Raw genomic sequence first — 26,101 nt, forward strand, 5'->3', positions numbered from 1 at the left:
ATGTTGACAATCGCGATGAGCCGCACCGCCTTGTCAGGTGACTTCGTGTCACGTGGGCAGCGGGAGCTGTTCTGTTTCCGCTCTGGGCCCGAGTCGTGGGGCAGCTGCTGCTCGGGTGAAGGGGGAGGGGCAGAGCTCGCAGTGACCCGGCCGGCTGGAGCGGCCTCCTCCCGCCGCCTCACCATGATCAAAGCGATCCTCATCTTCAACAACCACGGCAAACCCCGGCTCTCCAAGTTCTACCAGCGCTATGTACGGGGGCGGGCGCGGGGCGCGGGGCGCTGGGCGCGGCGGCGGCGGGCGGGGGGTCTCTGTCTCTCTGAGATTGTCCCGCCCTAGGAGTGTGGCCAGTCCGGGGCCTCAGGAGGCTGTTGAGAGGCGGGGTGCGGATAGGGGCAGTAGCGAGGAGTGGGAAGGGCCGGGCAGTGGGTCTGTGCCGTGGGCTGCCTTCCCCATCAGGGTGCAGCCCCTGCTCTGGGGGACGGTGCAGTGATTAGCCCGCCGGAGCGCAGCTCAGAGGTGACCCCTTGTCACTCTGCCCGCTTCCCAGCACCCGCCGGCCTGAGCCATGGGTCCAGGCGACTCTTGTGCAGGGTGGCGGATGCAGGCTCCCTGTAGGCGGGCCGGCGACTTCTCGCTGGTAGGTGGTTGGGTGTTGGCGGGTCTTGGTATCAGCAGGCAATTGATGTGATCTGGGTCTCTTTGGGGTTGGTGGCCCATGTCTGACTTCAGGGCTTGTCTGCACTAGGAAGTCTTATTGTTTGAACTATACGAGTAGAATTAAAGCAGTAACCCCCTAGTGTAGATGCAGTAAAACGGGTATAAAAGTGCTTATACAAGTATGGTTTATTCTAGATTAGAAAGGGAAATAAATTATACCAGTGTTAGGTACCTTTGTACTGGTATAACTGCATCCATAGTGGGCTTAAAATGGTATCAGTATAACGATAAAAATCACAACTGCATCTGACATACCCATATGGTAGTCCAGAGCTTAGAACTGTATCTACAATACAGTAGTTGATTATGGCACAGGCACTTCCAGTGCGAATTAGCCAAAATCATGCACCACCAATACTGAGGCTCCCAGTAACAGTGATTGATACTGACTATGTGATAAGCGAAGATGATTTTCCAGTACGTTGCTTAGATGCAGACCTGGAACTGAGCTAAATACCTGATTCTGACCACCTTTTAATTTTTTTGGGTGTGTGTCTAATTCATATCCAAACTTGGTAACTCAGGATCTCTTATAATTTGGAGTAAAAGGCAATGTTCCCTCTAATTTTTTACATCCATGTGCCGAATGAGTTCTATTTTGTGCACCAATATGGAGGTGATGTGTGGTGGGGGTGGGGCCGAGGGGTTTGGAGTGTGGGAGGATGCTCAGGTCTAGGGCAGAGGGTTGGGCTTGGGGTGCAGGGGGGTGAGGGCTCTGGCTGGAGGTGTGGGCTCTGACGATGAGGGTTTTGGGGTGCATACTGCCCCGGGGCTGCGGTGGAGAGAGAGGACTTAAAGGGAACTTAGGTAAGAGGATGTTGGGCAGACAGAGGATGGACACTGATAATAGGTTTCATGTTAAGGTTTGTAGTGAAACTATGGGTTTCTAGTATTTCAGAAATTAAAACAATAGTCTTAATATTCATTTTAAATAGTTATATCTGTTTAATGTGTTTGAATCATAATTCTTTTAAAAATTTAAAAATCATGATAGGTGATAACGTGGTTTATATGGTTTTCTTCTGATATGCCATACTGTCTTAAAATTAGAGATGTGATGTAGAGACATTATATATTCTTCTTTGAAATACAAGAAAATATATTCAAATCAATTACTTTTCCCAAAGTACTTTTTTAACCTTTTATAACCTAATTGATTCATAGCTGACCAAATTTATAGAGACAGAGACCTCAGCCATCTGCTGTTCCTTTTTGCTCACAGTCCAAAATATTGCACCAACTTGTATATGAAATAATAAGTGACCATTAATTATGTCTGTTAATAATACTGTCCAGGACTGTTAAATAGTTATTCTAAACCAAGTGTTTTTTTTGAGAGATGATTTTACAAGAAAAAACAAGCTCTCAAGCTTTCCCACCCGACTGACAATTTTGTTTGACCAAAAATCATTCATGCACTATTTCTGTCATAAACAGTTTAATATCAAAACAAAATTTATTTTGAAGGTGAAGGAATATAGAATTCTGACTTCCCATAAAAATGATTTACAGCTTTAACTATGGAGCCGTTACTGCAGATTCATAGTAATTGTCTAAAATATTGGAAAAAAGAATTAAAATCTTAAACAATATGCTTTGGAGAGTTCTTTTACGCTCCTTTCTGTATCTCTTGTGCACCATTACGTGCCTCTGTAGTTACAGAGATGCTAGCGTTGAGAACATGAGAAAAAGGCTTACAGCCTTTGGTAGAGGTCAGTCAGCAAACTTTTTTTCTGTAAACTCCTATAGTATTAGAAAAGTGATGATTCTCATACAAAGGAAAAAAATTAATGAACAGCAGCAGATGCTGAACAGTGAAATCTTCAGTGAGCTTAAACTCAAAAAGGAAGCTTACAAGAAGTGGAAATTTGGACAGATGACTAGGGAGGAGTATAAAAATATTGCTAGAGCATGTGGGGTGTTATCAGGAAGGCCAACGCACAACTGGAGTTGCAGCTAGCAAGGGATGTGAAGGGTAACAAGAAGGGTTTCTACAGGTATGTTAGCAACAAGAAGAAGATCAGGGAAAGTGTGGGACCCTTACTGAATGGGGGAGGCAACATAGTGACAGATGATGTGGAAAAAGCTGAAGTACTCAATGCTTTTTTTTGCCTTGGTCTTCACAGACAAGGTCAGCTCTCAGAATGCTGCATGGGGCAACACAGTATGGGGAGGAGGTGAGTAGCCCTGAGTGGTGAAAGAACAGGTTAAGGACTATTTAGAAAAGCTGGACGAGCACAAGTCCGTGGGTCCTGATCTAATGTATCCAAGGGTGCTGAGGGAGTTGGCTGATGTGATTGCAGAGCCATTGGCCATTATCTCTGAAAATTCGTGGCGATTGGGGGAGGTCCCAGATGATTGGAAAAAGGCAAATAAAGTGCCCATATTTAAAAAAGGGAAGAAAGAACCCGGGGAACTACAGATTTCCAATACAGCCTCACTTCAGTCCCCAGCAAAATCAGGGAGCAGGTCCTCAAGGAATCCATTTTGAAGCACTTGGAGGAGAGGAAGGTGATCAAGAACAGTCAGCATGGATTCACCAAGGGCAAGTCGTGCCTGACCAACCTGATTGCCTTCTATGATGAGATAACTGGCACTGTGGATATGGGGAAAGCAGTGGATGTGATATATCTTGACTTTAGCAAAGCTTTTGATACAGTCTCCCACAGTATTCTTGCCAGCAAGTTAAAAAAGTATGGACTGGATGAACAGACTGTAAGGTGGATAGAAAGCTGGCTAGAGTGTTGGGCTCAATGGTAGTGATCAGCGGCTCGATGTCTAGTTGGCAGCCAATATCAAGCGGAGTGCCCCAGGGGTCGGTCCTGGGGCCAGTTTTGTTCAAAATCTTTATTAATGATCTGGATGATGGGATTAATTGCACCCTCAGCAAGTTTGCAGACGACACTAAGCTGGTGGGAGAGATAGATACACTGGAGGGTAGGGATAGGATCCAGAGTGACTTAAACAAGTTGGAGGGTTGAGCTAAAAGAAATCTGATGAGGTTTAACAAGGACAAGTGCAGAGTCCTGCACTTAGGAAGGAAGAATCCCATGCACCGCTACAGGCTGGGGACTGACTGGATAAGCAGCAGAAAAGGACCTGGGGATTACAGTGGATGAGAAGCTGGATATGAGTCAACAGTGTGCCCTTGTTGTCAAGAAGGCTAACGGCATACTGGGCTGCATTAGTAAGAGCATTGCCAGCAGATCGAGGGAAGTGATTATTCCCCTCTATTCGGCACTGGTGAGGCCACAGCTGGAGTATTTCGTCCAGTTTTGGTCCCCCCACTATAGAAGGGATGTGGACAAATTGGAGAGAGTCCATCAGAGGGCAACGAAAATGATTGGGGGCTGAGGCACATGATTTACGAGGAGGGGCTGAGGGACTGGGGTTATTTAGTCTACAGAAGAGAAGAGTGAGGGGAGATTTGACGGCAGCCTTCAACAACTTCAACTTCAGCTACTTCAATTTCAACATGAATGGGGGTTCCAAAGAGGATGGAGCTAGGCTGTTCTCAGTGGTGGCAGATGACCGAACAAGGAGCAATGGTCTCAAGTTGCAGTTGGGGAGGTCTAGGCTGGATATTAGGAAACACTATTTCACTAGGAGGGTGGTGAATCACTGGAATGGGTTACTTGGGAGGTGGTGAAATCTCCATCCTTTGAGGTTTTTAAAGCCCGGCTTGACAAAGCCCTGGCTGGGATGATTTAGTGGATGTTAGTCCTGCTTTGAGCAGGGGATTGGACTAGATGACCTCCTGAAGTCTCTTCCAACCCTAATATTCTGTGATTCTATGCACATGTTTGGTTTTTTTTTAACCTGTGGGAAAGTGAAGTTTATGCAAAATTCTATGTAAATATGTGCTTTGGAGTCAGGAATTACCACCGCAGGCTTGATTGGGGAATGAACAAAACAAAAGAGTTAACCCAGGGTAAAACTAAAGTATAATCTTTTAAGCTGTGTGCTGTATTTCCCAGCTGTGGAGTTACCATTGGGTGCAGAAAAAATACACAAAAACACTTGTCTTCAGCAAAATTACATACATCTAAATATTAAAAGTAGTACCAATGGAAAGGATTTCACTTTTGATGTCTGTGGCTAGTCAGTCAAATACACAAAGGTTGCATTGTTCAGAATTATATAACTTCACAACTTTTACTGTTAAAAATATGTTTGATCAAGGACGTACCTTTGCAGAAATGATGACTGTGGCTCATTGGGTGGCACTGCCAGTGTTTAATAAATGAGTACATTGCTGGCAGAAAACCACTCTCTCTGAGTGAGAGAATTTCATCCCCTCCCTGGGAAAGAGAACCTGGAGAAACTATAACACAGGTCAAGAAACTCACTACCTCTTCTTAGCACTTATCAGCCAGCAAACTGATTATCTTGATTTACCATTTCAAAATTAAAATTTATGTGAAGAGTTTCAGGCCGGCTATGTCTGTAAGACTTCAATTTCATTTTCTGTGTGTGTGAATCTCCCTTTCTTCTTCCCAATTTCAAAGGGGGGATTTCAGACATTTCAGGGAAGGGATTTTGTTATTTTCCTTTGTCTGTTAATTTTACAGTGTTTGTTACTTGGATTGGTAGCAGAAAGGGACTTGACTATAGGAAACTCTTACTAAAATGAATCAGAGTAACAGCCGTGTTAGTCTGTATTCGCAAAAAGAAAAGGAGTACTTGTGGCACCTTAGCGACTAACCAATTCATTTGAGCATAAGCTTTCATGAGCTACAGCACACAGTATGCATCGGATGCATACTGTGTGCTGTAGCTCACGAAAGCTTATGCTCAAATAAATTGGTTAGTCTCTAAGGTGCCACAAGTACTCCTTTTCTTTTTAAAATGAATCAGTTCGCTTCTATTTTCTCTTTCCTATCCTAAGATTTATTTAATCACTGATTTGTTTTTTTGTATGTCTCCTTGCTATTGTCCATGCCTGTTGCAGCTGCAGCAGCTCTGGGAAAAGTAGGGGGATGGCTTTGTGGTTGCCCACCTTTTTCCTGAGCTGCATTTGTCCAAAGAACTGAAGGACAGTGGGGTTGCTCCCATTTGACATAGATTTGTTGCTGTCCCTTCCTGTTAAGCAGGATTATTTTGCCTGAGGAGCAGTAAAATTGTGGGAACATTTAAAAGCTTCACAATTCCAATAATCTTGCAGCAACTGTAAAACACTAATTAGTTTGATCCACAGTTTAGTGACAGTAGAATGTACAGTAAAACCTCAGTTAGGTTTTACTGTACCCCTCGGGAATGGAGGTTGTTTGTAACTCTGAACAAAACGTTATGGTAGTTCTTTCAAAAGTTTACAACTGAACATCAACTTAATACAGTTTTGAAACTTTACTATGCGAAGAAAAATGCAAGTTCCCTTTTTTTTTAGTAGTTTGCATTTAACACTACGGTACTGTATTTCCTTTTTTTGGTGGGGTGCGGAGGGGGGTGTTTCTGCTGCTGCCTGATTGTGTATTTCCAGTTCCAAATGAGGCGTCTGGTTGACTGGTCACTTCATATCTCTGGTGCTCATAACTCTGAGGTTGTACTGTAGATACTGTTACTTTGAATAAATATTTGTGTATGATCATTGCTTTGTTTACAGTTTCCTTCTACACATCTACAACTCGTTTAGTATGCCCTAGGCACCGTGATGAGTCTTTTTGTTTGTTTGTTTTAGTTTACCTAACAGTATGTCCACAATACAGTATTTAATTCTGGCCCAGAATGTAGCCGCACTTTGCACCAATGCAGCTCACCCTGTACTTGAAACTGGGGTGAGCTGCACTGTGCAAATCCAGCTTTCCTTGTCTACACTAGTGTTTTGCACCACCCATACTGGAATTAGGACAAAAAACCACAGTTCAGTAGAACAACAGGTTCTGCGTCTGGGTGAACAATTACAGATATATGAATGAAACTAAACAATTTAAATGAAAATATTTTCTGAAGTGCAAGTCCTCTACAGTGTTTAAAACCGGACACTTCTGAATTGTGCTAGAAAACTGCCCTTGCCTAAAGTCTTGTGAAGGCAGAGGATATATCTACAGAGCAAAGAACCACCTGCAGCTGGCCTGTGCCAGCCGACTCAGGCTCGGGTTGTGAGGCTGTTTCATTGCTGTGTAGACTTCTGAGTTTGGGATGGAACCTGGGTTCTGGGACCCTCCTACCCTGTAGGGCTCTAGAGCCCAGACTCCAGCCTGAGCCCAGAAGTCTACACAGCAATGAAACAGCCCGAGCCCCGTGAACCCAAGTCAGCTGTCATGGGCCAGCCACAGGTTTTTCTTTGCTGTGTACAAATACCCTGGGAGGAGGAGGAAAACTTTACATTTTGTGTAATTATGACTTTAATTGAATGGAATGTTTTGACAGAAATGTGTTCTGCATACAATTGTGGGTGATACCTACGATTTCCCCCTCTTTCTTGAAATCCATATTTGAGAACCTGTAATATGGTACAATTTCAGAGGAAACTTCTAGTATTTAGATAGGTTTCAGAGTAACAGCCGTGTTAGTCTGTATTCGCAAAAAGAAAAGGAGGACTTGTGGCACCTTAGAGACTAACCAATTTATTAGAGCATAAGCTTTCGTGAGCTACAGCTCACTTCCTCAGATGCATATCGTGGAAACTGCAGCAGGCTTTATATATACACAGAGAATATGAAACAATACCTATTCCCACCCCACTGTCCTGCTGGTAATAGCTTATCTAAAGTGATTTCCAGCACAAATCCAGGTTTTCTCACCCTCCACCCCCCCACACAAATTCACCAACAGGAGAGTGAATTTGTGTGGGGGATTGGAGGGTGAGAAAACCTGGATTTGTGCTGGAAATCACTTTAGATAAGCTATTACCAGCAGGACAGTGGGGTGGGAATAGGTATTGTTTCATATTCTCTGTGTATATATAAAGCCTGCTGCAGTTTCCACGATATGCATCTGAGGAAGTGAGCTGTAGCTCACGAAAGCTTATGCTCTAATAAATTGGTTAGTCTCTAAGGTGCCACAAGTCCTCCTTTTCTTTCTAGTATTTAGTGAACCTAATTTACGTTTAGCACACGGACTGACTTTGTTATGTTGTTAACCAATAAGAAAGAGATTCTTCTTAAATGAAGTAATCCAGTTTCTGTGTTTGGGAGGTGGGGGACTATCTGAAATTCAAAAAGCGCAGCTATGCTAAGAAATGTAAAAGGAAAAAGAACATGAAGATTACATGTTAATTTGAAGAACAGCCTCCCTCCCCACCCACCACCAGTTGCATAATTGTACCATGTAACAATTGTGGAACTTAATGGCTATGTATCATTGATTTCCCCAGCTTCACTTGAATTTAAAAGCTACCTGGTTCATTGAATAAGTACTTCATAATAGCTACTGGAAAATGCTTGTTAGTTACCAATCTGACTTCCAGTGCTTGTATTTTAAGTCTTTTTAATTACACACTTTTTTCCCTTCTAAAAGGCAGAACCATTTGTGTGTTCTGGTCAATGAAAATTAGGCTTGCACTCTAAGAGGATTTTGCAGATTTAGATTTAAGTGGAACAAAACCCAGTTCTGGAGACAAACCTCTCCTGTCTCTGCTAGGTATCCGATGCACTGCACTGAGCATAACAGGTCATCTTTTGTCAAGCTTATAAAATAAGATACTCATAGATTCCAAGGCAGAAGGGACCAGATGTTCATCTAGTCTGACTTCCTGTATACATAGGCCATAGAACTTCCCCAAAATGCTTCCTACAGCAGATTATTTCGAAAACCATCCATCTTGATTAAAAATTGTCAGTGATGGAGAGTCCATGACTCTTGGTAAATTGTTCTCATGGTTAATTACTCTCACCATTTAAAAATGTATGCCGTTTCCAGTTTGAATTTGTCTCCTTCAACTTCCAGCCATTGGATAATGTTATACCTTTCTTTGCTACACTGAAGAGCCCATTATTAAATATTTGTTCCCCATGTCGGTACTTACAGATTTTAATCGTGTTACTGCTTGCTCGTCTCTTTAAGATAAATAGATAGACTCAAAAAGCTCAATCACTATGAGGCATATATTTTAATCCTTTAATCATTCTTGTGGCTCTTCTCCGAACCCGCTCTAATTTATCAACATCCTTCTTGAATTGTGTGCGCCAAAAGTGGACACAGTATTCCAAGAAGCGGTCATTTCAGTGCCAAATGTCGAAGTAAAATAACTTCTCTGCTCTTACTTGAGATTCCCGTTTATCCATTTAGGATCGCATTAGCTCTTTTAACCACAGCACCCCTCTGGCAGCGCATGTTCAACTGGTTATCTGCCAGGACCCCCCAATCTTTATCAGAGTCACTGCTTTCCAGGGTAGAATCAGCCGTCATAGAAGTATGGACTACATTTTTTGTTCCTACATGTATACATTTACATTGAGCTGCATTAAAGTGCATCTTAGTTGCTTGTGCACAGCTTACTAAGTGATCTAGATTGCTCTGTATCACTGACCGATCCTCTTTGTTATTTACCACTCCACCAATTTTTGTTTCATGTGCAGACTTTATTAGTGATGATTTTTATGTCTTCTTCCAGGTCATTGATAAAAATGTTGAATAGCGTAGGGCCCAAGAACCAATATCTGCAGGATCCCACTAGAAACACACCTGCTGTGTGACGATTCCCCATTTTACAATTACCTTTTGAGAACTATTAATTAGCTGATTGTTTTATCCAATTAATGTGTGACATGTTAATTGTATGTTCAGTTTATTAATCAAAAGCCATGTGGCACCAAGTCAACTGTCTTACAGAAGTCTGAACATATTATGTCAACACTATTGCCTTTATCAACCACACTTATAATCTCATCAAAAATATGTTAATTTGATAGGATCTGTTTTCCATAAACCCATGTTTATTTACCTTAATTACACTACCCTCCTTTAATTCTTTATCGCATCCTCTGTTATCTTGACTGGAATTGATGTGAGGCTGACAGAGCTATAATTACTCTGGTCATCATGTTTACCTATTTTGAAAAATTGCCACAATATTAGCTTTCTTCCAGTTTTCTGGAGATTTTTGGAATGTGTAGCTTTGTTGATAGCAAAACTGACAGATCCCTTCCATAACTAAATTAAGGTCTAATCTGGTAGAGAGGATAGGGAGAGTTGCTACTGAAAAATTTGGGTGATTTTTCTATTGGAAAGTTGTACTCTCATGGTGGTTCATGGTGGTGCTAGAATGTAGGCCCACTGCCATAATTTAAAAGTGTGAAATAGGTTCCTGAACAACTCTTGGATAAGGTCCTGTTTACCCAGACTTGTACTGGTGTACTAAAGATACTTTAAAAAAAATCATTTTCGGTAATGCACTGCAAACCCCTGTGTGGATTATCTTAAATAGGTTTTGAAATGGTAAATCTTAGGCTGAATCGATATAAACCAAATCAATACACAGTCTTCAAACTGGTTTAAGAGCATCAATTCAGGGGTTTGTATTGCTTTAACTAAAAACATATATTCAGTTAAACTGGTGGAAATTTGTTTGTAGACAAGATCTAAAATGCAAAATAACATTTTGTTCAGTCTACAGTTCAGTTATCAGGGATGGTTCTGGGAATGTTTCTACTCAAAATAACTTGTCCTAAACTTTATGTTAAATCAATGTAGGTTTTTTGAGAGCAGTAAAACTTATTTACTGATGCAACTTGTTTAACAGCTTTGTTCAGTTTAGTTTAGAAAAGTGTCACCATATAGCTTAATGACGGACCTCAAAGATAATGAAATAGTGTTACAATAAATTGAGGGTTGGCTGATTAGAAGGCAGCAAAGATGATTGTCTTGCTAGTGCTGTTAATAAATGGAGTGCAAACTATATGACCTATAAATATAAATTACTGTTAACTAATCCACTTTAGTCTGATAGTAAAATACATTTTTTTTTTCACAGAGTGAAGATACACAGCAACAAATTATCAGAGAAACTTTCCATTTGGTATCCAAACGTGATGAAAATGTTTGTAATTTCCTAGAAGGAGGCTTGTAAGTATTGAAATTTAACAGAAATTTCTAGTATTAATGAATAGCAAGGGCTGTCACAAAAACCTTCAAGAGTACCATATTTTAGAGCAGGTTTCAGAGTAACAGCCGTGTTAGTCTGTATTCGCAAAAAGAAAAGGAGTACTTGTGGCACCTTAGAGACTAACCAATTTATTAGAGCATAAGCTTTCGTGAGCTACAGCAGTAATTTAGTTAAAATTTCTGTCTAAATATTTCTGATGCACCCATGAGAAAGACCATCTACCCGTCTCCATTGTATCTTGGTAATAAATACGCTGTTACAGTTAAGTAGCTATAACTATCTTCTGTTATAAAGTGTTCTCTGACTTTAACAAAAATATTCTTCTAGGGCCCTGTCTGTTGTACAGTTGTAACTGAATTCGGGGATATGGTTACAACACAGCTGTCCCTGATCCAGAGACAATACAGAAACAAATATATAGTAGCCTAGATGGCACCTAACTATATTCCCAAAGCCCAGCTAAAGCTTTGAGGTCAACCTGAGAGACTTTCACTACACCATTGCAAAACTTGAAATCAGTGGCAACTTGTCTACTGGGTACTTATACTTGAGCTCCTAATATTTGGATGCTGTGTGCTCTTGGTAGATGGTTCCTGGCCTAAAGATTCCATGGATTTCTGCCAGAGTCCAAGTTTGCTGGTCTGTAGAGCAGTGGTTTTCAAACTTTTTTTCTGGGGACCCAGTTGAAGAAAACTGTTGATGCCTTTGACCCAACAGAACTGGGGATGAGGAGTTTGGGATGCAAGAGGGGCTCTGGGTTGGGGGGAGGCTCAAGGCTGGGGCAGGGGGTTGGGGTGCGGGAGGGGGTCAGGGCTCTGGGCTGGGGGTGCAGGCCTTGGGGGGGTCAGGGATGAGGGGCTTGGAGTTCAGGAAGGGGTTCCAGGTTTGGGGGGGATTAGGGCTGGGCCAGGGGATTGGGGCACGGATTTACCTCCGGTGGCTCCCGGTCAGCAGCGCAGCCGGGGTGAAGAGGCAGGCTTCCTGGAAGCAGCCAGCAGCAGGTCCGGCTCCTAGGCAGAGGCGCGCAAGCGGCTTCGTGCTACACTCGCCCGCAGGCACCACCCTCCCCCTGGTTCCCATTGGCTGGGAACTGGCCAATGGGAATGTGGAGCTGGTGCTCAGGGTGGAGGCAGTGCGCGGAGCCCCGTGGGCCCCCTGCCTAGAAGCCGGACCCACTGCTGGCTGCTTCTGGGGTGCAGTGTGGTGTCGGAAAAGGTAGGCACTAGCCTGCCTTACTTGGGAAACACCACCGACGGGACTTTTAATGTCCCGGTCGGTGGTGCTGACGAGAGCAAGGCGACCCAGTGCCTGACATGCCGTGACCCAGTACTAGGTCACGACCCACGGTTTGAAAAACACAGCTGCAGAGCAAGTCTGGATTAAGAAAAATGATTGTTTTAAAAACTGTGTTAGCAAACGCATTTTTAAAAGTGGGTCTTTTGCACAGTGTAGACAGCAAGTTGTGTTTGCTGGCCATGATCAACCCTAGGCTTCTCCCATGTAGCAGGTTTTTGAACTTGACTTCCCCTGTCTACACTAGGTACAAAATCCTGTTTACAATGTGTTTAGCTAAGGTGTTTAAAAACATGTCTGTTTTTCCTAGTTTAGTTGTGCCCTCTGAGCCTGGTGTTTAAATAAAGCATATTTGTTTGACCTTTGGTTAAAACTGTGGAGTGTTTTCCTCTGATGTATTGGGGTGGCTGATAAGGAGGCAGATATTTTTGATGACAGGTGTTGTCAGTGCTGAAGTGATGATTGGATTTTTAAGGTAAAAATGTCAAGTTTTTTTACTCCTTGCGATCTTAGAGCATGTTTGTTGTGAGGTCTCACACCTTAACAGAGGGCAGAAGTGCTGAAATAAGAGACGCGTTCATTCAAAATTTTAGTAATTGAAGTTACATAGGTATTAACAAAAACCACAATTTTTGGGAGAAGAGGTCATGATTGACATTGTTTTAGCTGCCATGATTTTGGTCTCTTTGTAGACCACTATTGACACTTAACACAAGTTAGCTAGCTGCATTCCTCTGTGGGGGGAACCTAGGGTTGACTAAAGCCAGTTAACATGTTAAAAGCTGTGTCTACGCTTGGAGCACAATCATGATCAAAGTTGTGGTAGCTACCATGATACCAACCTGTTTTCCTAGTCAAGACAAGGCCTAACATTTGACGAACAATCCTTTCTCCTCTTAATTATTCCACTTTTGCTTTCTTCACTCTTGGAAGTATCATTGCAGTAGTTCTCCAGTTAGCATAGTCTTCCAGGCTGGACATGACCTGAATTTCTAATGTTTAAAAAAAAAAAAAAAAAAGCCACAGAGCAAAAGCCCATCCTTTCAGGCATTTTTTTTATACATCATAAAGAAGTGCGAAAAAAAAAAAAAAAAGTATGGGGGTGGGTGGCACAAGCTCAACTTTTGTTTCCTTTCTTCAGGTCCCCATTTGATATAGTTTTTCAAGCAGGGACAGTCTTCCTGTATCTCTGTAGAGCAATTTGCACATTTTGGGCATAATTGTAATATAATACTTATAAGGTACTTGGAGGTTCTAGCAATAAGTGTGGAACAACTTCACATGCACTGCAATATCTAGATAATTGCCATAAATTAAGGACACCGTATAAACCTTTACTTCGCATTTTTTTTTTTTAAGTTTTCAAATCACGAAAACTCTGTAAATTTTTTGTTTAGCTATTTTTGTTTAGTATTTGGGAGCATGGGACTTGTCTCTTCAAGCATTAATGTGAAGCTGTGTGGAAAGTGCAGGTGTTCTAAAGGTTCTTAATAGTTTTAACTTACAAATAAAGAATAGAAAATTAGAGGGATCATTTCTTTGTGCAGATTTGTGATCTATTAGACTCTGGTGATTTCTTCTGTAAATCCAGTTTAGGAGGGGTTTTTAATGGCTTATTCCCCAATGTTCAGAATCATCAGCTTAATACCTGTATACCCATGTGTCACAAAATGTTTTCATTTATACATGAACCATGTTGTTGCTTAACATAGAATTTTTAGCCACCTAAAGAAGAGAGATACATGCCTTCTGATATTTACAGTTAAAAGTTTCTCTCAGGGGGAGGCTATAGAGGATGGGCTGAAGCATATCACTGTTGATTCACTTAAGATAATTCTTCTTTCTGTAGTTCACTAACTTGATGATTAAGGAGAAATATAAGGAATTTAAATTTCTGCATCTCTTTTAATATTGTAATACAACCAGTTGAGTGCAATGCACTCATACTTTCTGTAATGTCAAATATTCTGTAGCACAACTGTTGTATTAATTCAGTTTATCCCTAAGATCATAAATTTTGTTTAAGTGAATATCCGTGCAATCCATGTATACTAATCACTGACTTCAGTGCATGTGTACTTAAATTTTTTCAACTTCTCTCCATGGCTCCCCTGAGTGGGACTGGGAAAGATGCTTGGGCATGTGACCGACCCCCTTCTGAGTAATATTCCTTACTCTCTGCTCAGTGCCTGCTAGAATGTCAGAGTGACACTTGCACACATCTTAGTGGAAGAGTGTATTTATTGATCTGTTTGCCATAGTTCTGATGTGCAGGTGCATATATCGGTGTACTTACTACTGTCTAGGAGGATATTTACTAACAGTAATTACAATTCAGAGTTAAGATGTCATGTTGGTTTGGCTTGGTTTTTTCCAGAGCACCTTTACATTAAATTATGAGGTTCTCTATTATACTGTTAATGGCTGAAGTATTTTCAACATATACTTATTTCATGATGTAATTTAAATTTAAACTATAAACTTTTCAGGATACAATTTGCTGTTAATGAGTTTTTGCTCATCTTGTCTTGACACTGACCTAGCTTCTCTTTATTTAGACTAATAGGTGGATCTGATAACAAACTAATCTACCGACACTATGCCACGTTGTACTTTGTCTTCTGTGTGGATTCTTCAGAAAGTGAACTTGGCATTTTAGACCTAATACAAGTAAGTGTTGTTTTTAAAGGAAATGCCATATTTTTAAAGATACTTGGTGTTTCTGCCTTCTGGCTTACCTTTTTCTGAATTGCTTGAAAATAAAGATGACTTCCATTATAGTGTAAAGTACAACATACTTGTGTTAATCGTTGTACAGTTTCCTACCATTACTAGAGAAAGTTCTTTTTTCACAGATTAATGTTTAGGTAAGAAAACAGTTCATTTGACAGGTAATGAGCCTAAATTATAATCTGCCATATTTTGTTGCATCTTTGCAGAGAATTGGGTTCTAGTTTTGGTAACAGATTCATTCAGTTCAAATGGCTGTTTTCCTAGATTTTTGTTTCCTCTTTGCTCACTTTGGCATTTTGTAGTGTCTGAACAGTGCAAGATATTGGATACCACATACAATGAATCATCTTTTCACAGCTGTTTGCTCTACAGAGTAGAGTTGCTTTGTTTTGTAGCATATCTTCTTACTCAAATGTGTTAAAATATTTACAAAGTGAGAAGAGCAGCAAATTAATATTTAATGCAACTTCTCAGGTATTTCTGAATATTCACTCTATCTACAAAATATACATCTTCATTCTTAATTAGAAACAATAGGATCAGAAAAGACCACTTGAGTTATCCAGTCTGATCCCTTGCATTTTGCAGGGCCACTTATGCAACTCCAACTGATTTCTTTCTTGCTATGCTCTGATATGTACAATGATGATACTTCAGCAACCTCCCAATAATTCCACTATCCAATGGCACTGTCTAGCCTGTGTTTTCTTTTCGTGTCTTTAGGACAATGGCTTTATGCATACTGAAGCCTCTAGGTAGGTGTGCAATCATCATCAAAATTAAATCTTTGTTCTCAAACTTCTTCACAAAAGCACGTCTATCACAAGAAGTAATTCAACCTATGAACACCATTTCATCTCCCAATACCAGTTTGACATCTTCCCTGTGGAAGCTATAATGCTTGGAAACATAAACAACTGTGGGAAGGAAACAATATATTTATAAATGCTTTCTAGGTCACCTTTAACAGATCAAGGTGTTCCATGGATATTAATCTTTGACTTTCACTCAGAGGATATACTGTACATGTTTGTCCAGCTTCCAGTCTCTGCCTCAGAGGATTCTCATGTCAGGAGGGACTAGTGAAACCTTTCACCTTAATACTGCAGACATTTTAGTGTTATGAATTTTACACTTCTTGTATACAATCACTTTTAAGGCTCTATACAAATTGTTTAAAGGCTCTTTGTATTGGTGTTTGTGATTAACTAGAAAAGGGAGAGTGCTATGGGTTAGCATCATTATCAGTGGGTATGTAAAGTCTACAGGGTTAAATGTGAGTTATTCTTAAATCTCCCTTGAAGTGTTACAAGAGGAAATCAAGGCCTTGGTTCATCTTTTTTCTCTCAGTAGAGTTTATGATATTATAGCCACAGTAAGCAAAATGAAACTAGAACCTTGGTGAACAGCCAGAGCCATGGCAATGTGAGGGAGAGTCACATCAAACTTTCAAAAGAACCTAACTAACTTAGGTGCCAAGTCCCTTTGACTTTCAGTGAGACTTAAGCTTCTAAATTGCTTTAGCACTTTTGAAAATTTTACCCCTTATGTATAGTCTTGACTTCTGAGGCTCACTTCCCCATGAAGTACCCACAAAGAATACTGAGATCTCAGTGGTTAAAAACTGTACAGAGCCTTGCAAGTTGCATTTGTGCAATCAGACAGTTTTATGGGAGGCATAATGCAGTTTGGTCTGAAAGATGGATTTCTTAATTTCTTAACCTTAAGTCATCATGACCGTAGATGCATCCAAGTAGAGCGAGGTAAATCACATGCAAATATTGCAATCTTTAGAGGCACACTAAACCTAGAGGTCCTGGGGCAACAGACTACTGTAATCTTTAACAAGTCTGGGGTCCAAAAAGCTTAATATTAATTCAAACAGGTATGTAAGATACAAGGTAGAACTGGGTGGGAAATGATTTTCCTGTTCTGGAAGAAGTTTTGAGATTTCAGAAAATTTTCCTGTCCCAACTTGGGACAAAAAGTCCATCTAAAATTTTCACAAACCAGAAATCCGGGGAAAAATTCAGATTGGCTCAGTTGAAACATTTGATAACTTCAAAATATTTCACTTACGTTTTTCCTTTACATTTTTTTTTACTTTACTGTAAATTAACTTCAATTTTGAACTGAAATTCAGGGGACATGTCAGCAATTTCAAAACTTCTTTCAAATCTTTTTTTCCCACAGGATGTTCATCAGAACCAACCTTATCCTGCAGACAGATTTGATTTCAACAAATAGGCATTTATTAATGAAAATGTTTAGTTGAAAAATTCCTGACTGGCTCTAGTATGAGGTCAGCCCTTTTAGTTTAGGTTAGAGCTGGGCAGAAATCCAAAAAACTTTCTTCTGGTTGATGAAATTGAAAACTTAAAAAAATCAACTGTAGTTAAGGTCCATTTGACAGATTTGCCTGAAAACTGACAGATTTGTGCTTTGGCTGACCACCAGAGGGAGTGATTTCCACAGTCTGACCTCCCTCTTATGTACTGGAGGCTGGAAATGCTCAAAATTTTTTTTTAACTTTTGTAAAAAGAAGAGGAGTACTTGTGGCACCTTAGAGACTAACCAGTTTATTTGAGCATAAACTTTCGTGAGCTACAGCTCACTTCATCGGATGCATTCAGTGGAAATCATCCGATGAAGTGAGATGTAGCTCACGAAAGCTCATGCTCAAATAAATTGGTTAGTCTCTAAGGTGCAACAAGTACTCCTTTTCTTTTTGCGAATACAGACTAACACGGCTGCTACTCTGAAACTTAACTTTTGTAGTGCTTCAAGTGCAGTAGTTCCCAGATGTCAGTACCCAAGTCCTGTTGTGCAGGACCTGGCACAAACGTAAGAAGAGATGGACCCTGTCCCAAGGAGCTTGTGATCAAAAAGACTCTCAGCAAAAGCATCTCAGCTGACTTGAGCAGTTTTTAATAATGCACAGGGAATTCTGTGATCCTTAAAGCAGCCACCTGCTAAACCATATAAGGTTTTATAGAGTAAACCAGATACTTCAGATTGCACCCAGAAGCAGAGGGGAAGTCAGTATAGTTTATGTAGAACAAGTGTAATGTGCTCATGCTGACCAGCTCCACTAGGAACATGGATTGTTATACTCAGCACTATTAAAGCTTCCAAGTTTCATTCAAAGTCAGCCCCATGTGTGGTGGTGCTGCATTTATTTACTGCTATAACTACTAATGTCCAACCATTTAGGTATTAAATGTCTGGATGATTGTCCCACGCATCTATCAGAGATCACTTTGAGCCAGTTGTCTGAATGATGACATTACAGCTTGCACTGTAGTAAAAACCCTTTCACAGGCAGACTCTTGAGGTTTGCTAGTGCTCTCTAGATTTGGTGACACACGAAAACCTGAGTTAAGAAAGTAGGTCTATTGACACCAAATACAAACAGGATTTTCTAGATCTGAAATAGACATTCCATAATATTTCTTATATAGATTTATCGTTTTATAGTATCTGTGTTTTAGATGCATTTGATTAGTTATCTGTTTTTTTCAGCCATTAATGCTGTAGTAGAATGTGAGTACTTAATGCAAGAGGAGAAGGGATGGTCTTGTCTTGTGGCTAAAACACTGGACTTCAGAGATCTGAGTTTAATTCCCTTCTCTGCTACGGACTTCCTGTGTGATCTTGGGCAAGTCATTTAGTCGTTCTGTCCCTCAGTTCCCAATCTTCTGCTTGTGTGTGTGTCCTTTTTCTCCCACTTTGTCTATATAGAATGGAAGCTTTTCAGGACAAGGACTGTGTTGTTATGTTGCTGAGCACAGTGGGCCCTGATGCTGACAATGGACTCTTAATTTGTCTTACCATAACACTAAGAACAAGCTGACGTTTTGATTATGTATGCTATAGTTAGTATTGTGTGTATTTAGGTTTATTAATATTTGAGTAAAATTAAAACAAAAAATAAAATACAGCTTTATTGTAATAATTCATGTAATTCTAAAAGTAAAGCACAAGGGGGTGCTAAAAATTCACTTTGGAGCATAGTTAGTTACGGAAAACATGCTATTTCTACATCTCTAGTCACCAGGTCTTGGCTTGAGATTTATTTGCCTGCAGAAGTCATTTTTAATTCTCAGTTCTGTGACTCACATTGTTCCTGCATTGTTGCTCAATCTTTTTTATGAAGTTGCTTTGTGAAAGTCAGTAGGTAGCCAGCAATTCCTTGGATGTCAGTTTCATGATTAATTTAATGTCCTATAGTTAGTCTCAGCTGCAGTGGCATCCCAATAGTACATTTGAACTAGTTTTTCTCTTAAGGAGAAAGAAACCCCGGTTCTCATGACCCGTAAGTGCTAACGCATCTGAAGCAATTACTGCTTTGTTCGAGATCTGTGTGCTTTTATCTCTTGGTGCACATGTTTGACTCTAAAATAAATTTTGTGTTGTAAGCATGTTGGCTCTTATTTTATCCACTGATGCAGTTATTCTGAGACTTTTTAAAAATACTTAATTTTAATTAATCTCCCTTCTCATAACTTGTATTCTAGAGTAATACTTTTTAAAATGAATATGACATAAAAGGTTATAAACCTGTTTACAGTCTGATTCTGGGCTTCTGCCCTACCAGTGTCACACATAATCCCAGCTGTCACCAGTAGAAGACTGAGAAATTTCAACTATTTTATTAATAGAAATCTTTATCTTGTGAAAATTCCAACTGTGGGGCTCTGCAAAACTAATAGTTTTCTCTTAATTTACCAGTGTATTTAGTGCTTAATGATCATGCTGTGTAGACAGAGGTCTTTGGGCTTCAGTGGTTATCTTCCAAAACTTTCCTGTATTGTCTTAGATAACTAATTATGATACCTTGATATTTGCATTAATTAAATAAAATTTTTTAAGGGCAGCCACTGAAGTTATGGATCTAAGGCTGTTGTGAGGAGAGGTCCTAGTTGTTGGGACAGTGTAAGAGTGAAATACTGTTCAGTTGCTCCTTTTCTGTTCCCCTGTCTGTGAACATAAATATCGCTACTGAAGACACTTCGCTTCTTATGCCTTATTTTAAAATGTCATTTTGTATAAAGGAACATTTTTCAAGGCACTAAATGAGTGTCTTAAGGTCAGAATTTATAAATATCTTTGTTGTCTGTGCTTTGGAAACCTGTGATTTTTCCCACCCCCAACCTCTAAACATAAATAGAATCAGGATAACTTCCTCTAGATAGAGGATACACTTATTTTTGTGGCTACATGCTAGACAAAACTGCTCTTATATATACATCCCCCTTGAGGCACACAGAAGTTAAGAGAATTTCCCCTGGGCAATCATGGCTTCTCTGAGCCACATTGTAAACATCATTTAAGCAGTTTAACATATGAACTAATCATTTGTAAACGTGCCCTGTTTCTAGAAGACATTTGGTGTCTTAACAGTTAGCTATATGAAGAAAATTAGTACTTTTTAAGCATGAAGAAAAGAGGCAGCTTGTTGGGGTTAGTATTCAATTAAATTTAAGATATTTATTTGTAAGGTTAATTATCATAGTAACTCTTGTATTGAATCCATTTAAGAAATAACACAGGTCTAGATCCATAAAGAGGCAGAGGCACCTAAATCCATTTACATTACAAAAACATTTAGGCACCATTGAGATCTTCAACCCCTGCTCGCTGCCGTCTAATCCTGTAGTTGCCTAAATTCATTAGGCATCTATATTTCCGCTGGTGGGAATGCACAGTGGATGGATATAAAGAGAGGTGCAACATGGTCAAATCAATGGGGTAGGAAAATGGTCCATTCAGCAGCATATTGAATGGATATGAGTGGGGCAAGATTGCATTTGTCAAGACCAGATAAAAGGATCTTGCAGTAATTGCAACGTGGTATGATGAGAGCCTGGATGAGAATTTTATTTGTATGGATGGAAAGGAAAGTCTGTATCTCAAGATATTATGCAGAAAGAATCTGCGAGACTTGGACATAAAGAGATGTTCACTTTGAAGATGACACCGAGGTGACTGTCAGGATGGTGGTGTTGTCCAGTGATTGAGAAAGCAGGTAATGGGAAAGACATGGGGGAAGATTAAGATCTGCTTTACCTGTGTTGAGCTTGAGCTGACAGCTAGACATCCACAAGGAGATGTCAGAGACACCAGCTGAGATTTTAGTTTGGACAGAAAGAGATAGGTCTTGAGCAGAGAGATGGGTTTATGAGTGCTCAGCAGAGATGTGGTAATTGAATTTGTGTTTGCAGATGAAATTACCCAGAGATAGGATGCAAAGGGAGAAGTGAAGGGGAGCAAGGACAGAGCCTTGTGGAACCCTCACAGAAAGATGGAAGAGGGATGAGGAAGATCCGCTGAAGGAGCGATTAGGAGAACAAGGAGAGGGGAGAGCGATGTAAGCCAAAGAAGGACAGCATTTCAAAGAGAGCATGGTTGACTGTGTAGAAGGTGGGTGACAGATAGAGGATGAGGATGGAGAACAAGTTCTTAGCTAGGTTAGGACATGGTCATTAGAGAATTTGGCAGAAGTGATTTCAGTGGAGTGCTGGGGCTGAAACCAGTCTGTGATGGATTTCGAGGAGAGGCACTTCAGACAATAGTTATAGACAGCTCATTCCGTGATCTTTGAGTTGAAAGGGAGAAGGGAAATGGGCAGTAGTTGAAGCAAGTGGGGTCAAGGATGGGTGTTGTTTAAGATGGGAGAGACTAAGTCATGCTTGAGTTATGGGAGTGGGAGGAAGAACCAGAGGAGCATGAGAGGTTAAGAAGAAGAAGAAGGGAGGGGATGAAATGATGGGATGGGATCACTGAGGCGAATGGAGAGGATAGAGCAGGAAAGTAGATGAGAAACTTCTGCCTGTGTGACAGGGGACGAGGAAGAGAGGGTTGTAGGAGGGGAAGAGAAGGCAAGCCAAGGGAAGTGTGAGGGTCACGTCACATTTTAGCAATTTTCTCTTGGAAGAAATCGGCGAGATTCTGTGAGGAGAGAAGTGGAAGCAGGCTGGGGCCGTCAAGGGCTACTGGAATATAAATAATAAATTGGTAAAAATAAACAGCTGAAATTCATTTTTACTAGGTAGTTGGCATCCCAATAAAATTAGAAGAAACAGTTCAGATCTCAACTGCATAAAATTGCAGTATAGATTTTCTTGGAATGTTCTTTCAATGTGTGACTATTCTTTAACTTTTGTATATGTGTAATCCCTTGGCCACGTTGCAGAGCTGTATTAAAAGCTGTCTTACTTTACATACCCTTTTGCCTGGGGCCTGCCAGCATTAGAAGATCCCAATAATAGTGTTAACCACACATGTTTTTCAGATACAGTAGGCCTTGTAAAATCTACATGATCTCTATTTTCCATATGTGCCACGTCTGAAGTTCATAAATATTGGAATGATTGCGTTGCTCTTAAACCTTGACCTTTTGCTTTGTTTTTTCTTCCGCAGGTATTCGTGGAAACACTAGACAAATGTTTTGAAAACGTCTGTGAACTGGATTTAATTTTCCATGTAGACAAGGTACTGTGCTGAGCTACTATAATATCAGTTGAACCAAACATTCTTCTTGACAAGAAACGTTTGGTCCTGAATCTGACAGTGTATAACAAGCCTATCCTTGTTGTTGGTGAAATCTTGTCAGTTTCTATCAAGTTATTTTTAAAGTGCAAAAAGTGTGCTGGAACATGTCTTTAATGAAATTCATTAGTGCATTTACTTAGGAGGTGTCTGCAATGTAACTGTGTGTATAAATGCAAAACCTGAGACACCAGAATATTGTTCTTCGATGAGGGAAGCTGATGGTTCCAAGAAATATTTTCGTCCAGGTTTCTTTTTTAATGATATGTTACTCAGAATTGACATTAACTTTGGATTTTAGCATTCCAAATCCATATTGCCTTTCACATATTTTATTATGAACATAACTCAGAAATGAAGTTAGTATACTGGGGGTGGGATGGATTCTGTACTGAACCTCCTAATACATATTAATGTCTTTTCTCATGTTTAAATAGAAGGTTCTGTGTGAATTCCCAGCTAGATGGTATAATTGACTTATTTATTGGTCTGGTATAAGGACATGCTGTTACTAATGCAGTCCGTCATTTACAAGGACACTATAAACTTCTGACTACAAGGAACATCTAAAATGACTATAGTTGAGAGAGATTGGAGGAAAATGGTTATTCCTCTCAATTTTTTCATTGTGTTTACTTTGTGCATATATCTGTTCTGTGTGTGCAGTCATTTCCCCCTCTTTGTGAGATGTTTTCACATCTCAAAAGAGCAAGAAAAACATTAAAGGGAAATGTGATATTGATGCAGCAAAAACTGGAAAGAGGAAGAAGGGCAAGTGTACTACCTGAAACTCACCTTTTGAAGCTGAATAGCTGATTGCAAGCTGACCGCATCCTTCTTAAAGAAAGAATGCTTACCTGTTGACACTGATCACTGAAAATTTCAATAGACCTGTGTTGGTGTTTGAACTGATTTGATACTCCTGAAAAGTTCATTAAAATTTCACAGTAATAAATTAATTGTGCTTTCCCCATCCCAAAAGAGAAGTTGGTTTTGCTCCTAAAAATTAATTTTTTTGATTATGCTGATAATATTGAGATTGCAAATAGTGATAGACAAATATTTTATTATAACCTTGTGGGTTTCTCTTTATGACAAAACAGTTTTTTCATCAAAGAAAGTAACTGAATCTAGACAGAATCCACTAATGGCTTAGGCCAATATTTTCAAACCTGCAGCCTAAAATTAGGCCATTAATTCCATAGTTAAGCAAAAGTGGCCTTATTTATTTTTTTCCGAAGATGAAAAATCAGGACACTTCTGCTAACTTAAGGCCTGCAGATTTGAAAATACTGGCATTAATCTCTACAGTTCTTGGATTGTATTGTGACCGTTTTCAAGATAGTGCAATGAACAAGGTTACCAGGATTATAACCGTCTCATTTGAGCTACTCTGGCTATTAGTTTTTTTTCAGTGGATTTGTAACTGGTCCATAAAGACGTATTAAAGGAACTGGCACATGAAATTACAAGTCCAATAGCAAGGATTTTTAATGAATCTGTAAACAAGGAGGTCAAACTCTATGACTGAAGAATTGCTAATATGATTTTTAAGAAAGGGAAAAAAATGTGATCCAGGAAACTGCAGGCCTGTTAGTTTGTATGCAAGGTCTTGGAGCAAATTTTGAAAAAGAAAGTAGTTAAAGACGTAGAGGTTAATGATAATTGGAATAAAACACAACACGGTTTTACAAAAAGTGTCAGACCAACCTGATAGCTTTCTTTGAGACGATAACCGATTTTTTTAGACAAAGGAAATGCAGTAGATCTAATCTACCAGGATTTCTGCAAGGCATTTGATACAGTTCCCACATGGGAAATTATTAGTTAAATTGGAGAGCTGGGGATTAAGAATTGAAATATGAGAATATGAATGCAAAATGAAATATGAGAATTGAAAGGTGGATAAGGAATGGGTTAAAGGGGAGACTACAGTTGTCATACTTAAAGGTCAACTGTCAGGCTGGAGGGAGTTCCTCAGGGATCAAGTGGAGTTCCTCAGGGATCGGTCTTGCAACCATTCTTATTTAACATTTTTATTACTGACATTGGCACAAAAAGTGGGAGTGTGCTAATACCATTTGCAGATGACGCAGAGTTGGGCAGTATTGCCAATATGGAGGAGTACCAGAATATCATAGAAGAAGATCTGGATGACCTTGTAAACTGGAGGAATAGAAATGGGATGAAATTTAACAGTGCAAAGTGCAAGGTCATGCATTCAGGGACTAACAACAAGAATTTTTGCTGTCAGCTGGAGACTTAGCAGTCGGAAGTGACAGAGAAGAAGAAATTCCTGGGTGTATTGGTTGATCACAGGATGACTTTGAGCCACCATTGTGATGTGGCTGTGACAAAGGCTAATGCAGTCCTAGGATGCATCAGGAGAGGTATTTCCAGTAGAGACATGGAAATATTACTATCATTATACAAGGCACTGGTGAGACCTCATCTGGAATACTGTGTGCAATTCTGGTCTCCCATATTTAAGAAAGAAGAATTCAAACTAATACAGGATGCAGAGAAGGGCTGCTAGAATTATTCGAGGAATGGAAACCTTCCCTTGTGAGAGGAGGCTCAAGGAGCGTGGCTTGTTTAGCCTAACAAAAAGAAGACTGAGGGGCGATACGATTGCTCTCTATAAATAGATCAGAGTAATAAATACCAGGGAGGGAGGGAGAGGAGTTATTTAAGTTAAGCGTCAATATGGAGACACGAACAAATGGATATAAACAGCCATCAATAAATTTAGGCTTGAAATTACACGAAAGTTTCTAACCATCAGAGGAGTGAAGTTCTGGAACAGCCTCCTAAGAGGATTAGTGGGGGCAAAAAACCTAACTGGCTTCAAGACTGAGCTTGATAAATATATGGAGGGGATGGTATGATGTGACTGCCCACAATGGCATGTGGCCCATTGGCGACTGCCAGTATCAAAAATCCCCAATGGCTGGAAATGGGACACTAGATGGGGAGGGCTCAGAATTATTTCCCAGGTATCTGCCTCGTGGATCTTGCCCACGTGCTCAGGATCTAACTGATTGCCATATTTGGGGTTGGGAAGGAATTTTCTCCCAGGTCAGATTGGCAGAGACCCTGGGGTTTTTTCGCCGCCTTCTGCACCATAGGGCATGGGTCACTTACAGGTTTAAACTAGTGTAAATGGTGAATTCTCTGTAACTTCAAGTCTTTAAACCATGATTTGAAGACTTCAGTAACTCAGCCAGAGGTTAGGGGTCTATTACAGGAGTTGGGTGGGTGAGGTTCTGTGGCCTGCAATGTGCAGGAGGTTAGGCTAGATGATCCCAATGCTCCTTTCTGATCTTACAATGAATGAATTTGAGACTCATTTTAAACTGTAATGTGGCATCCAGAGCTTCTGTCTAAGTGTAGATAAAGTCTATTCAGCCATTTGTAATTTATGAACCGTAGGCTATATCTACACTACAAGTGCTGCAGCTTTGCCACTGTAGTGTAGATGCTTCCTACACCAACGAAGGGTTTTTTTCCATTGATGATGTAATTAATCCACCTCTCTGAGAGGTAGTAGCTAGGTCAAAAGAAGAATTCTGCCAGAGCAAAGTGGAAGTATTTTCCCAAAGCTGGATTTGCACTTGACATTTATGCTAGGGCTGATTGATTTCTCTCTTTTTTTAGTTTGATTTTTAAAATAACAGACTCTGATGCATGGCAGGCAAGATGGTGACAGTAATATTTGTAAAGAGAAAATAAAATATTGCAAATCTGCAAATAAGTGGC

The 26,101-nt window shown here is 40.2% G+C and overlaps 1 protein-coding gene across 3 annotated transcripts in view; it reads left to right on the forward strand.

Annotated features, from left to right (window-relative positions):
* Positions 1–26,101, forward strand: part of AP3S1 (adaptor related protein complex 3 subunit sigma 1) — a 143,240-nt gene that overhangs the window by 100,380 nt on the left and 16,759 nt on the right. The window contains exons 1-4 of one of the 3 annotated variants that reach the window (XM_084629052.1): positions 31–252; positions 10,634–10,725; positions 14,617–14,728; positions 22,214–22,285. In XM_084629052.1, coding sequence (XP_084485178.1) covers positions 184–252; positions 10,634–10,725; positions 14,617–14,728; positions 22,214–22,285 — 345 coding nt within the window. In that variant the 5' untranslated portion in view covers positions 31–183. Of the gene's footprint in view, positions 1–30; positions 253–10,633; positions 10,726–14,616; positions 14,729–22,213; positions 22,286–26,101 lie in introns of those variants that run through there. The other 2 variants (XM_084629051.1, XM_084629053.1) reach the window with 2 other exon arrangements.

This window comes from Lepidochelys olivacea, assembly GCF_965140295.1.
Source record: "Lepidochelys olivacea isolate rLepOli2 genome assembly, chromosome: 5".
Classification (NCBI taxonomy): Eukaryota; Metazoa; Chordata; order Testudines; family Cheloniidae; genus Lepidochelys; species Lepidochelys olivacea.